Source organism: Aotus nancymaae, unplaced genomic scaffold (assembly GCF_030222135.1).
Source record: "Aotus nancymaae isolate 86718 unplaced genomic scaffold, 86718_ANA_hifiasm-v0.15.2.pri h1tg000124l, whole genome shotgun sequence".
In the NCBI taxonomy this organism is placed as follows: Eukaryota; Metazoa; Chordata; class Mammalia; order Primates; family Aotidae; genus Aotus; species Aotus nancymaae.
The window spans coordinates 399,087-411,486 of record NW_026988539.1 but is presented as its reverse complement, the minus strand read 5'-3'; the positions used below and the strand labels follow the sequence as shown (position 1 = coordinate 411,486).

Genomic DNA, 12,400 nt, shown 5'->3' with positions numbered 1-12,400 from the left:
GGCGGAGGGAACGCTAACGTTTCCCGGAGAGTATCAGCCGCCCTCTCGCGAAAGTTGGCCCCGCGCGGCCGCAGCGGACCCAGGGTTCGTTGGAAGCGTTGTGCGCACGCGCGCTTTGTTTTCCAGGCCGCACTTTCAGACCCGCCACCTGCAGCCCTTACCCTCGCGCCTCCGAACCTTCAGACTCGCGCCGCCGGGCGGGCCGGGCATGCGCACACGACAGGCCCCGCCCCATTTGCCCCGGAAGTGCTTTCTTTGCCCGCGACGCGCGTGCGCCGAACGAAATCGTGGCGGTGGCGGATCAAGGTGGTGATAGCGCGGCCTTGGGCTCTGGTGAGGGCGTCGGTCGACGGGGACTGGGGGTTCCCTGGAGGGGAGCGGACGTGGGAGAGAGGCGCTTGCGACGGGCCGCGGGCTGAGGGGCGGGCAGCGGGGTCGCGCCCCTTCCTCCTCCCTTGAGCGTCCGGCCTTGTGCATCTAGAGGCCCCGCGCTGGGCGGGCCCGCTCGGAACTTTATTTCCAAACACCTGTTGGGGGTCCGTGCGCCGGTCCTCACGCCTCTAATCCCAGCGCTCAGGGAGGCCTCGGCCGGAGGATCGCTTGAGGCCAGGAGTTCGAGACCAGCCTGGACAACACAGAGAGACCTCTCATCCCTATAAAAAAAATTTTAAAAATTAGCCAGGAGTGGTGGTTGCGCTTGTAGTCCCAGCTACTCCAGAGGATCGCTTGAGCCCAGGATGTCGAGACTGCAGTGAGCCATGATCGCACCACTGCACTTCAGCCTGGGCAACGTAGCGAGACCCTATCACTGCAAATATTTTTTAAAACCTAGCCAGGCGTGGTGACGGGCGCCTGTAGTCCCAGCCCCTCTGGAGGCTGAAGCGGGAAGATCGCTTGAGCCCAGGAGATCGAGGCTGCAGGGCGCCGTGATTGCGCCACTGCACTCCAGCCTGGGCGACAGAGCAAGATCCTGTTTCATAAAATAAAAAATAAGCAACCAAGAGTCGTTGGTTTCGGATCAGGATCGCGGCTGAAATGGTCTGGGCCGCCTTCGTTGTAGCCCAGAACGCTTCTGCATGCTGATCTATACCTGTTAGTTGACTGGGGCTCTGCTATGTAACTCCTCTCAGCTTCAGTTCCTTTAAAACGGAAGTGACAGTTTCGGCACCATGCCGAAGGCGACCAGAAAACCTTAGCTGGCCCCATTTTTCATGTCACCCCAGGCAGTTAGATGCCTGTGACCGTTACTCCTGTGTGTCCTTGGACAGCACCAAACAGCCACGGGAGCTCTGGAAAATAGGTTGTTTGCTAGGTTTAAGGAGAGAATGGTGTTGCCACCAAAAACTAATGCCTGCTCAGTGGTCCAGTCCCAGGCCCCAGGCCTTTCCTCAGTTCTTAAGTGCATTTCCCTGGTCTTTTTTATTTTGAGACAGGGTCTTGCTCTGTCACCCAGGCTGGAGTGCAGTGGTGCAGTCACAGCTCACTGAAACCTCAAACTCCCGTTCTCAGGCCATCCTCCCACCTCAGCCTCCTGAGTAGCTGGGACTACAACACGCACCACCATGCCCGCCTAATTTTTGTATATTTTGTAGAGACGGGGTTTTGCGTTGTTGCCCAGGCTGGTCTGGTACTCCTGACCTCAGGTGATCCACCTGCCTCGGCCTCCTAAAGTGCTGAGATTACAGGCGTGAGCCACCAAGCCTGGCTCGGCTAATTTTTGTATTTTTTTGTAGAGATGGGGTTTTGCCATGTTGGTCGGGCTGTGCCCTGGTCTTTACAAATATCACGCTTCTTCCTGGATTGATCTGCTGATTTCACGTCGGGGTGGTTGAGACTACCTCCCTCCCATCCACCCCCTGCACCTTCACCTTCCACATCCTGAATGAGCGTGGGTTGTGAGCAGGAGTAGGTCTTTGGTTTCTAAATAAGATGCAAAACATTGTTGGTTGCTAAAACAAGTAATATGTTCAGCTGGGCTTTTCTTTTATCACTCTTTCTTCCCTTAAAGCTAATTAAGTTGTTTTTTTACCACTAGCCTGGTTTTCTTTTTTCTTTTTCTTTTTTTTTTTTTTTTGAGACGGAGTCTTGCTCTATCGCCTGGAGTGCAGTGGCGCAATCTCGGCTCACTGCAACCTCTGCCTCCTGGATTGAAGCGATTCTTCCACCTCAGCCTCCCGAGTAGCTGGGACCACAGGCATGCGCCACCATGCCCGGCTATTTTTTGTATTTTTAGTAGAGACGGGGTTTCACCATGTTGGCCAGTATGGTCTCGATCTCTTGACCTTGTGATCTACCTGCCTCGGCCTCCCAAAGTGCTGGGATGACAGGCGAGGCGTGAGCCACCGCGCCAGCCTTGGTTTTCTTTTCTTTTTTTTTTTTATTGAGACAGAGCCTTGCTCCGTTGCCAGGCTGGAGTGCAGTGGTGCGATCTCGGCTCTCTGCAGCCTCTGCCTCCCGGGTTCAGGCGATTCTCCTGCCGCAGACTCCCGTAGCCTGGTTTTCTTGTACCTGTTTGTTTGTTCCTCACAGAGCTCCAACATCTCACACCTATCAGTTGTATTTCACACAGGTTTAAATAAATCCATCTCTCCCTCACCACTTCCCTCCAAGACCCGCGTATCCCCTCCCCCAGGTGGGACTGGCTGTGCTCTGCCCTGGAGGTGGGGCTGTTGTCCCAGAGCTTCCGGTCCTTGCTGCCAGGGGCCTGCCTCTGTTTCCAGTGTGGCCATCCCTTCCTCTCCATGCTGTCAGAGCAGAACTTCTGGTAGCTTTTGAAGAAATAGATTGTTTTGTTGGGGGGTGGTCCTTGATTGTCTGAAAATGAGTTTATTTACCCTCATAGTTAGGAATTTTGTGGGATATAAAAATCTAGATTGAAAATCTGTATTTGTAGGCCGGGCACACTGGCTCACGCCTGTAACTCCAGCACTTGGGGAGGCTGAGGTGGGCGCATCACCTGACTTTCGAGTTCAAGACCAGACTGGCCAACTTCGCGAAGCCCCGTCGCTCTAAAAATGCAAACATTAGCCAGATGTGGTGTTGCATGCCTGTAATCCCAGCTACTCGGGAGGGTGAGGCAGGAGAATCACTTGAACCCTGGAGGCGGAGGTTGTAGTGAGCCCAGATCGTGTCGCTGCACTCCAGCCTGGGCGACAGAGCGAGAATTCATCTGAAAAAAAAAAAAAAAGAGAGAGAGAGAGAGAGACAGAAAGAAAGAAGGAAGGAAGGGAAGGAAGGAGAAAATCTGTGTTTGTTCAGAACCGTGAGAGCTCTGTTTTCAGTGCTGGTCTCAAAAGATGGCCGGTACGCTGGTTTCTGATGTTTTGTGTTTTCTGTCTAGCAGAAGCCTCACATTCTTCTCGGTGTGAGATTTCCTGACTTCCCTGTTTACCAGGCGTCTTTCTGTTTGTTGATCTTGGTGGGTCCTTGCGGTCTGGACAGTTTGGTTCTTTTAGTCCCGGGTTTCATTTTTGTTTTTAATTTTCTTGTTAACGTTCTTATATTGTTTCTTTGATAATATTTTTCATGTTTGATTTTGTTGGGTATTTTTTCTGTTCTCCCTCCAGAGTGTCATCTGGGTTCTTGCTTTTCCTCCTGTTTTTTCAACTTTTGGCTTTTTTTATGAAAGCTGTGTCTGGCTCACCTTCAGACTCTGCTACGGGATTTTTTGTTTGGATCATCCCGTCCGTATTTTATATGGAATTTTTTGTTTAGCTTGTCCCGTCTGTGTTTTTTATTCTTTTTCTCTCTTCTGTTTTCTTTTAGAGCTCCAGGGACATTGATAGATTGTCCTCTCTGTATTTTTCAAGGGCTGCTTTCTGTTTGAATTCAGGTTGTCATCGTTCAGCGCCCTGTTCTGGTTTTCTGGTGCGTCAACTTCCCCTAGCGCGATCTCACGTTGGGGTTCCCATCAAGTCTCTTTGTTCTCGGAGGCGTGTGTTTCTCTTTAAGAACAAAGCGGCCGGCAGCTCTGTGTGAGCTCCGCTCCTCATCCAGGGAGGCCTCCTGCCCAGCGGCCGGGCGAGGAGTGGGGCTTTTCTTTGAGATGTGGAGGCCCCGAATGTCGTATTTGAGAATTCTTCCTCTGGCGCTGTTTCCCCAGAAAAGACTCCCGGCCTCCCCCTGGGCAGGGTTCGGGCTGGGCGGAGGAACCACAGGGATTCCCGCTGCCCAGTCGGCAGGCAGTGACTCAGCCCCCTCCTGGGCTTCTCCCGGGGCCCCTTGCTCTGCTGGGCCTGCCTCTCTAACTGCCGAAGCCCTTGTATGCCAGTTTTTCTGGGAGGAACGTTCTGATCGACTGCGGAGTGGTGGGGGATTCGAGTGTGTGGCCTTCCCCAGGGTGCTGCCCCATCTCAGCTGCGTAGGGGGACGGTGCGGGTGTTGAGTGGCCGTGATGGCCAGGCTTGGGTTGGGACGGTTTCTGGTTTTTGGATCAGAGTTTATCACATGGTGAGTGGTTGAGTACTGATCTGGGTTTCCGAGGGCCAGTCAGACTCCACAGGTGCTCCCTGTGACAGCTGGAGCTCATGTCCTGAGCCCCAGCGCCAGCGCGGATGGGGTGCAGTTCCCCCGGTCCTGAAGAACAAGTGGCCAAGAAGCCCGAGGCAGGGAGGGTCCCGCGGGCCAGAGGGTGGCGTTCCCGGCAGAGGACAGTCCTCCTGGTGCCACCATCTCCTTTTTCACATTGGAATGTTCTTTGTTTGTGAAGGGATAGCGATGGTCACGATGGTGGTTTCTTGCAGTTTACGTGACAAAATGTAAAAATGGGCATCTCTAGGTGGGCTTTTGTGGCGTCTGGACGTCTCACTGTGATACTGCAGTGAGCTCGGCAGCCCGTCCCACCGGTTACCACACTTGATCGTTGTCATAAACTTGTCTGGGGAATAAAAACTGGGTGGGGAGGGTCCTGGGCCCCCATAGATGAGTGACCTCAGGTCCCACCACAGGTCAGCAGCGCAGCTGGCCCGGACCTCAGCGTGCACCCGCACACCTGTGGCCGCTGTGGCAGATCACCGCAGACGCGGCAGTTCAGGTGACACGGCTGCATCCGCTTCTGGATCTGGGGCCAGAAGTCCAAACAGTCCACGAGGCTCCATCCCTTCTGCGAGCGGAACTCTTCCCGCCTTTCCCCTCGTCCTCCCTGTTCACAGCCGCAGCCCAGCCTCTCTGCCCCTCAGCCTCCCCCTCCTCTCATGAGGGTGCTGTGAGGATCCCCTGCCGTTGTAAGATCCTCAAGCCCACCTGTGCTTCCCTTTCCTGCCGTGTGAGGCGACGGGTTCACGGGTCCCAGGGATTCACACGTGGGCGTCTTTGGCGGGCAATGAATGCTTCACTCGGTCTCCTGGGTTCCATCTCTCTGAGCTCACCCAAGGCCTTTAAACCAGGGCCTGGGGCAGATGTTGAACAGGCAGGGGAAAAGCGTCAGGACAGGAGAGGAAGCTGCCTGGAGCCTGAGCAGGTGTGGAACAGTGGCAGAGGGCTGCGTCGGGAAGCGGGTGTTGGGGACTCAGGAGAGCCCTCCTGCGCCACAGGCAGATGGGACTGATCTCCCGGGTGTTACCCAGAGAGGACCGGAAGATCCACGTCTCCCTGGCCACCCAGAAAATCCACAGCCGATTCCGAGAGATAGAACTCAGGTTGGGACAAGTAAGCGTAGCCAACCCGAGAGGGAGTTGGGAGGAAGGCGTGAACACTGGGGGCTTGGGCAGTCCCGATGGCTTCCTGGAGGTGGTGACTCGGTGGTGAGAATTTGGCCTCGTCTTCCCTGGTTGTGCCTTCTCTGGCTCCCCGTCGCCATTTCAGGTCTCCAGGCCTTGGCACTCTGGGCTAGAGCGGCTTCCCCCCCCCACCCTCCCGCACGGTCAGTTGGAGGCAGGCTCCAGCTTCGTCATATCTGTGCCTGACCCACAGTGGGCCCCGGCCCCCTGGAAGAGACTCGGTGTACTAGCGGGTGGCCCCCTCGGGGCTGGCGAGACCCTGGCGCTGGGGGTACAGGCTGAGGAGCGGTCCTGCTGGCCCCGACCTGACCGCCCGGCCCGGGAGGTAGCAGCAGCAGCCTCGCCTTCTGAGCCATCTTCACGCTCCTCCACAGGTGTCTCCCAGTCTGCTGAAGCCCGGAGGCCGTCACCATGGACTTCCAGCATCGCCCTGGGGGCAAGACCGGGAGTGGGGGCGTGGCCTCCTCCTCCGAGAGCAACCGTGACCGCAGGGAGCGCCTCCGGCAGCTGGCCCTGGAGACCATCGATATCAACAAGGTGGGCGGCCGCCTGGGCTGGGCGATGCAGCCCGGGGCCCCAGACAGCAGACCCGCCGTGACTCTGAGCCCTGGGTGGAAATGGTTTGCTCTGTGCAAAGCCTTCTGTTGGGCATCATTCAGTTTTTGGAAATGGGGAGAGCTGATGTGCAGAGGCGGGGTGAGCCGGGTCCCCCTCAGCACCGTGGACATCGGGGCTGCAGCACTCTCTGGGCTGGGGGTGTCCTGGGCACTGCAGGGTGCCAAGCAGCATCCCTGGTCCCCACCCGCTCCGTGCCAGGAGCTCCCCCATCAGGACACAGAGAGATGTCCCCAGACATCGCCCGGGTCCCTGTGAGGGTGGGTCCCCAGCCGGGACCCTGCCAGAGTGCGTGTCCTTAGACTTGGAACTCCACCAGGATCCACCAGTGCCGTGTTCCCTGGCATGCCCACGGGCCTGGCCTGCAGCACAGGCTCTGTGACTTTCCTTGTCTTCCAGATGAGATCACGGTGGAGGGGTGCCAAGCCGCAGGGGGTGGAGTTAGGGTTTGAACTCCAGGGTCTGAGACGAGAAGTGTGTGTCTGCCTTGTGCTGACCCTTGGCGTGGTGGCATGGGCAGCGGACGGCTCCCTGTGTCAGGAGTGACGGGCACTGCTGTCCTGGCTCTGCCTCCCTGCCTCAGAACCGCCAGGAAGGTGGTGCCAGGGCTCCCTGGGAACCCCCGCTGCTCAAAGCCTAGGCCACAGCCCCCGGTGGCCACACGTGTGCTCACGAGGCACCTTGCGGGATCCGTCAGGGACAGCCAGGCCTCCACAGAAAGGGGGTCCCGCCTCTGAGGGCCCCGACCACAGGGCAGGCTGTGATCTTCTGTCTAACGGGGTACCTGTTCGTCCCCTCCAGGACCCATATTTCATGAAAAACCACCTGGGCTCCTATGAATGCAAGCTCTGCCTGACGCTTCACAACAATGAGGTGCGGCCTCTGCCGGCCCCGAGCGGCCTGGGGTTTGGGGATCGGGGCGGGCTGAGCGGCTGACGGCTGGGGGACTGCCCCGTGTCTGTCCCCTCGGCCTTGAGTCACGCGTGTTTCCTGCCCCGTGTCTGTGCCCTCGGCCCCGAGTCACCCGTGTTTCCTGCCCCGTGTCTGTGCCCTCGGCCCCGAGTCACCCGTGTTTCCTGCCCCGTGTCTGTGCCCTCGGCCCCGAGTCACCCGTGTTTCCTGCCCCGTGTCTGTGCCCTCGGCCCCGAGTCACCCGTGTTTCCTGCCCCGTGTCTGTGCCCTCGGCCCCGAGTCACCCGTGTTTCCTGCCCCGTGTCTGTGCCCTCGGCCCCGAGTCACCCGTGTTTCCTGCCCCGTGTCTGTGCCCTCGGCCCCGAGTCACCCGTGTTTCCTGCCCCGTGTCTGTGCCCTCGGCCCCGAGTCACCCGTGTTTCCTGCCCCGTGTCTGTGCCCTCGGCCCCGAGTCACCCGTGTTTCCTGCCCCGTGTCTGTGCCCTCGGCCCCGAGTCACCCGTGTTTCCTGCCCCGTGTCTGTGCCCTCGGCCCCGAGTCACCCGTGTTTCCTGCCCCGTGTCTGTGCCCTCGGCCCCGAGTCACCCGTGTTTCCTGCCCCGTGTCTGTGCCCTCGGCCCCGAGTCACCCGTGTTTCCTGCCCCGTGTCTGTGCCCTCGGCCCCGAGTCACCCGTGTTTCCTGCCCCGTGTCTGTGCCCTCGGCCCCGAGTCACCCGTGTTTCCTGCCCCGTGTCTGTGCCCTCGGCCCCGAGTCACCCGTGTTTCCTGCCCCGTGTCTGTCCCCTCGGCCCCGAGTCACCCGTGTTTCCTGCCCCGTGTCTGTGCCCTCGGCCCCGAGTCACCCGTGTTTCCTGCCCCGTGTCTGTCCCCTCGGCCCCGAGTCACCCGTGTTTCCTGCCCCGTGTCTGTCCCCTCGGCCCCGAGTCACCCGTGTTTCCTGCCCCGTGTCTGTCCCCTCGGCCCCGAGTCACGCGTGTTTCCTGCCCCGTGTCTGTCCCCTCGGCCTCGAGTCACCCGTGTTTCCTGCCCCGTGTCTGTCCCCTCGGCCTCGAGTCACGCGTGTTTCCTGCCCCGTGTCTGTCCCCTCGGCCTCGAGTCACGCGTGTTTCCTTTCCACTCCAGGGGAGCTACCTGGCACATACCCAGGGGAAGAAGCACCAGACCAACCTGTGAGTACCTTGCCCCCATCTCACGCCTTCTGCCCCAGCAGCTCCAGTCTTCGTGAGCCCCCCGGGCCATGGCTCCGCGGCGGGGAAACCAGCCTGGCCTGGGCCTCCCTGGGCGCTGGAGTAAGGTCTCTGGGGAGCATTAGAGCACATAGGCTGTATTGCTGAGGTGGGTGGATCACCTGAGGTCAGGAGTTCGAGACCAGCCTGGCCAACATGATGAAGTTCCGTCTCTACTAAAAATATATAATTTAGCTTGGCACGGCAGTGCACACCTGTAATTCCAGCTACTCTGGAGGCTGAGGCAGGAGAATCTTGAACCTGGGAGGCGGAGGTTGTGGTGAACCAAGATCGCGCCATTACACTCCAGCCTGGGCAACAAGAGTGAAACTCCGTCTCAAAAAAAAAAAAAAAAAAAGAGAAGAGCAGAGGCGTGGGGTTGTGGGAAGGGCCCCAGGCAGGGACAGTGAGCAGCATGACAGGAAGAGAACATCCCTGTCCCACCCCTGTCCTGGTCCAAACCCCAGGGCCCCTCCCCAGCCCCCAGCCCTCCTCATCCCATGGTTTGTAGTGAGCTCTCAGGTCAGGGGGCTACCGGTCCCTGGGCCTGTGTCCCTGGTGCCTGTGCGTGGAGGGTCCCAGCACCACGTCCATCCTGCCCGCAGGGCCCGGCGAGCGGCCAAGGAGGCCAAGGAGGCCCCCGCCCAGCCCGCACCTGAGAAGGTCAAGGTGGAGGTGAAGAAGTTTGTGAAGATCGGCCGCCCGGGCTACAAAGGTGAGTCTGCCAACGCGTGCTGGGTTCTTTGGGCTCCGGAGCGGGAGCTGCAGCCCTGAGACCCTCGTCCCTGAGCTGCTGTTTCATGGCCTTGGTGGCCATCCCTCACCCGCCCGCAGCATCTGGTGCTGTGTCTGGGAGCTGTCAGGCTGGGCCCGATAAGCACCCATCTCACCCAGCCGAGCCCCGGTCTGTGCCCTCCTTGCCCGGCTGCCTCTGTGCCTGGGGCTCCTGGTGTGTGAGTGGCGGCCCCTCTGTGCCTTGCAGTCTGGTGTTGTAGAAGCTTCTAGGAATTCTTGCCAAGCTGGAAGTGGGGGTGTGCTGAGCCTGACGCCTTTCCCGTTAACTGTGAAACTGGGTTCCACTCCTCTTAGCCTCGGAAGGAAGAGGACGAGGAGAAGTGGCTGTTAGGGGTGGCTCCCTCTGGGACCCTCAGCAGTGGAAATGGTTGCCGGTGACCTGGTTCAGAAGGCTGGGAAGCGACAGGGTAGAATATAGAGATGTGTGTCTGTCGGGGTCGGGAAGGCGGGCAGGCTCCCTGCCACGTGTTCTTCACGGAAGGTGGCGACGTCCTGTGCCCAGCCTCCCGACAGCAGCCCGTGGGGCAGAGGCCCGGGGCAGTGCGCTGGATGGCGAGGGCGGCTAGAGCTGCAGGCCTCAGGCCGGGAGGCCCTGACAGGTCCTGGGCTTGGGCTCAGGGCAGTGGGGAGGCAGGGGGCTTGTGAGTGTGCATGCCGGAGGCTGCGTGGAGAGGGCCAGGTGGCCCGGCAGGGACGCGGCCCCCACCCCAGCAGCCGTTCCCGGGGTCCAGGCAGCTGAGCTCTGGTGGAAGGGTATCCTCCCTCGCTCACCCCACACAGGTGGGGGCCCTGTTCAGGCAGCCCCAGTTGAATCCCAGAGCAGGGTGCTGAAGGACCCTTCCTGCCCGGTGACCCTGACACTGGCTGGTGGTGTCCCAGCACCCTAGGGTGAAGGGCTCTGGGGATGAGGACAAAGGAACACCCACCTCGGTCCCTGCCTGAGTGACCCCGCCGGTAGCTCAGCCCTGGCGCACCTGTGCCTTCGCTATAGCAGCGTCCCAGAGACCGAGAGCACGGGCAGAGAGTCCAGCGGCTGCCTGGAGCCCCAGGGCCTCCCCGGGGTCCTGCCCTCTCTCAGTGGGTGGCACTAGCCCAGCCCAGGTCCCTCAGCTTCAGGGAGGACGAGCGGCTGGGACCTGAGAGCCTTCTGTGTTGCAGTGACCAAGCAGAGGGACTCGGAGATGGGCCAGCAGAGCCTCCTCTTCCAGGTGAGCATGGGGGTCCGGGCGTGGGGGCGGCCACAGGCGTGCATCCTACGGCGGCGCTGCTACCCGGCCGCGTCTCCACAGATCGACTACCCTGAGGTCGCCGAGGGCATCATGCCACGCCACCGCTTCATGTCCGCCTACGAGCAGCGGATCGAGCCGCCGGACCGGCGCTGGCAGTACCTGCTGATGGCCGCCGAGCCCTACGAGACCATCGCCTTCAAGGTAGCGTGGCTGCGGGGTCCCGGACCCCCGAGACGTGGGAGCAAGAAAGGTCTGTGCAGGCTGGGCGGGGCACCCCTCCCATCGGGCTTCCTGGCTTTGGGGGAGGGCGTCTGCTTGGACTGCATAGTGCCCATGGAGAAGGGAGAGCCGGCAGGGCTGAGCGCCAGGCAGTGAGGCCTTCACCAAGTGACCTTTGTACCCAGGCCATGCTGTTGGGGGGCTTCCTTCTCCAGGTGACCTCTGTTCCCGGGCCAGGCTATCGGGGGGCTTCCCGCAGCCTGCGCCCACGCCTGGCCAGGGCAGCCATCATTAAACAGTGCAGACGGTGACTGCAGGGTGGAACTGGCAGCAAGCTGGCATTGAGGCCAGCTCTGTTTCACTCCAGACCGAACCCTGTGTCAGGAGGGTCGTGTCAGGCCAGGGCCTTCCGCTGGGCTCCCAGGGTGTGGTCCGGGCCAGGGAGGCTGGTGCCTCGGGCTGCGCTGAGCTCCCTGCCTGATGGCGGCCCTGAGGTTGCAGGGACCAGGAGCCCTCTCTGTCCCCCGCCCTCCCAGGTGCCGAGCAGAGAGATCGACAAGGCAGAGGGCAAGTTCTGGACGCACTGGAACCGGGAGACCAAGCAGGTGAGTGGCTGGCCTGGGCACCTCGACTCCCGCCCGGGCCCTGGCAGCCAAGTCCCCAGCTGCGCCTGCTGAGCCTTCCTCGTCTCTCTAGTTCTTTCTCCAGTTCCACTTTAAGATGGAGAAGCCCCCGGCTCCGCCCACCCTCCCCGCCGGGCCCCCTGGGGTGAAGCGGCCTCCACCCCCGCTGATGAATGGTCTGCCCCCTCGGCCACCACTGCCGGAGTCTTTGCCGCCGCCCCCACCAGGAGGCCTGCCTCTGCCACCCATGCCCCCCACGGGGCCTGCGCCCTCAGGGCCCCCAGGACCACCCCAGTTGCCCCCGCCAGCTCCAGGGGTCCACCCCCCGGCCCCAGTGGTGCACCCCCCCACATCTGGGGTCCACCCCCCAGCTCCTGGGGTCCACCCCCCAGCTCCTGGCGTCCATCCCCCAGCCCCTGTGGTCCACCCACCAACCTCTGGGGTCCACCCCCCAGCCCCCGGAGTCCACCCTCCAGCCCCCGGGGTTCACCCACCAGCCCCCGGAGTTCACCCACCAGCCCCTGGGGTTCACCCACCAGCCCCCGGAGTCCACCCACCAGCCCCGGGGGTCCACCCTCCCCCATCAGCAGGAGTTCACCCCCAGGCCCCAGGGGTGCACCCAGCAGCCCCGGCCGTTCACCCTCAGGCCCCAGGGGTGCACCCACCAGCCCCAGGGATGCATCCTCAGGCCCCAGGGGTCCACCCCCAACCTCCCGGGGTCCATCCGTCAGCTCCTGGGGTCCACCCTCAGCCTCCTGGAGTTCACCCCTCAAATCCTGGGGTACACCCCCCAGCTCCCATGCCCCCAATGCTGAGGCCCCCACTCCCTTCCGAAGGCCCAGGGAACATACCTCCCCCTCCCCCAACCAACTGAGAAGCTGCTCCCTTCCCAGGAAGCCCGGCCCAGGTGCTCCTGCCTTTCCCATGGAGGGAAGGCTACTCTTTTGTACTGTCCCGGCTCATTAAACGGCCTCCCCCAGCCCTGAGTGCATGGAGTCCGCGCGCCTTCCTCCCGGGTGAATGCTGTGTGGGAGTGCCAGGCACGGCACCATCCCGCATTTGG

At 61.1% G+C, this 12,400-nt stretch overlaps 1 protein-coding gene across 2 annotated transcripts; it reads left to right on the top strand.

Moving 5' to 3' along the window:
• Nucleotides 1-249: 249 nt before the first annotated feature.
• SF3A2 (splicing factor 3a subunit 2) lies at nt 250-12,316 on the top strand. Of its 2 annotated transcripts, XM_021676727.2 has the most exons (10): nt 280-333; nt 5,532-5,636; nt 6,092-6,254; nt 7,134-7,205; nt 8,368-8,414; nt 9,077-9,186; nt 10,425-10,474; nt 10,556-10,696; nt 11,251-11,319; nt 11,411-12,316. In XM_021676727.2, exons 3-10 carry the CDS (start codon nt 6,129-6,131, stop codon nt 12,209-12,211), a joined length of 1,416 nt encoding a protein of 471 aa, XP_021532402.1. In that variant the 5' UTR covers nt 280-333; nt 5,532-5,636; nt 6,092-6,128; the 3' UTR covers nt 12,212-12,316. The 2 variants fall into 2 exon arrangements, with proteins under 2 accessions (XP_021532401.1, XP_021532402.1); XM_021676726.2 differs by lacking the exon at nt 5,532-5,636 and having other exon boundaries at nt 250-333.
• Nucleotides 12,317-12,400: the final 84 nt, after the last annotated feature.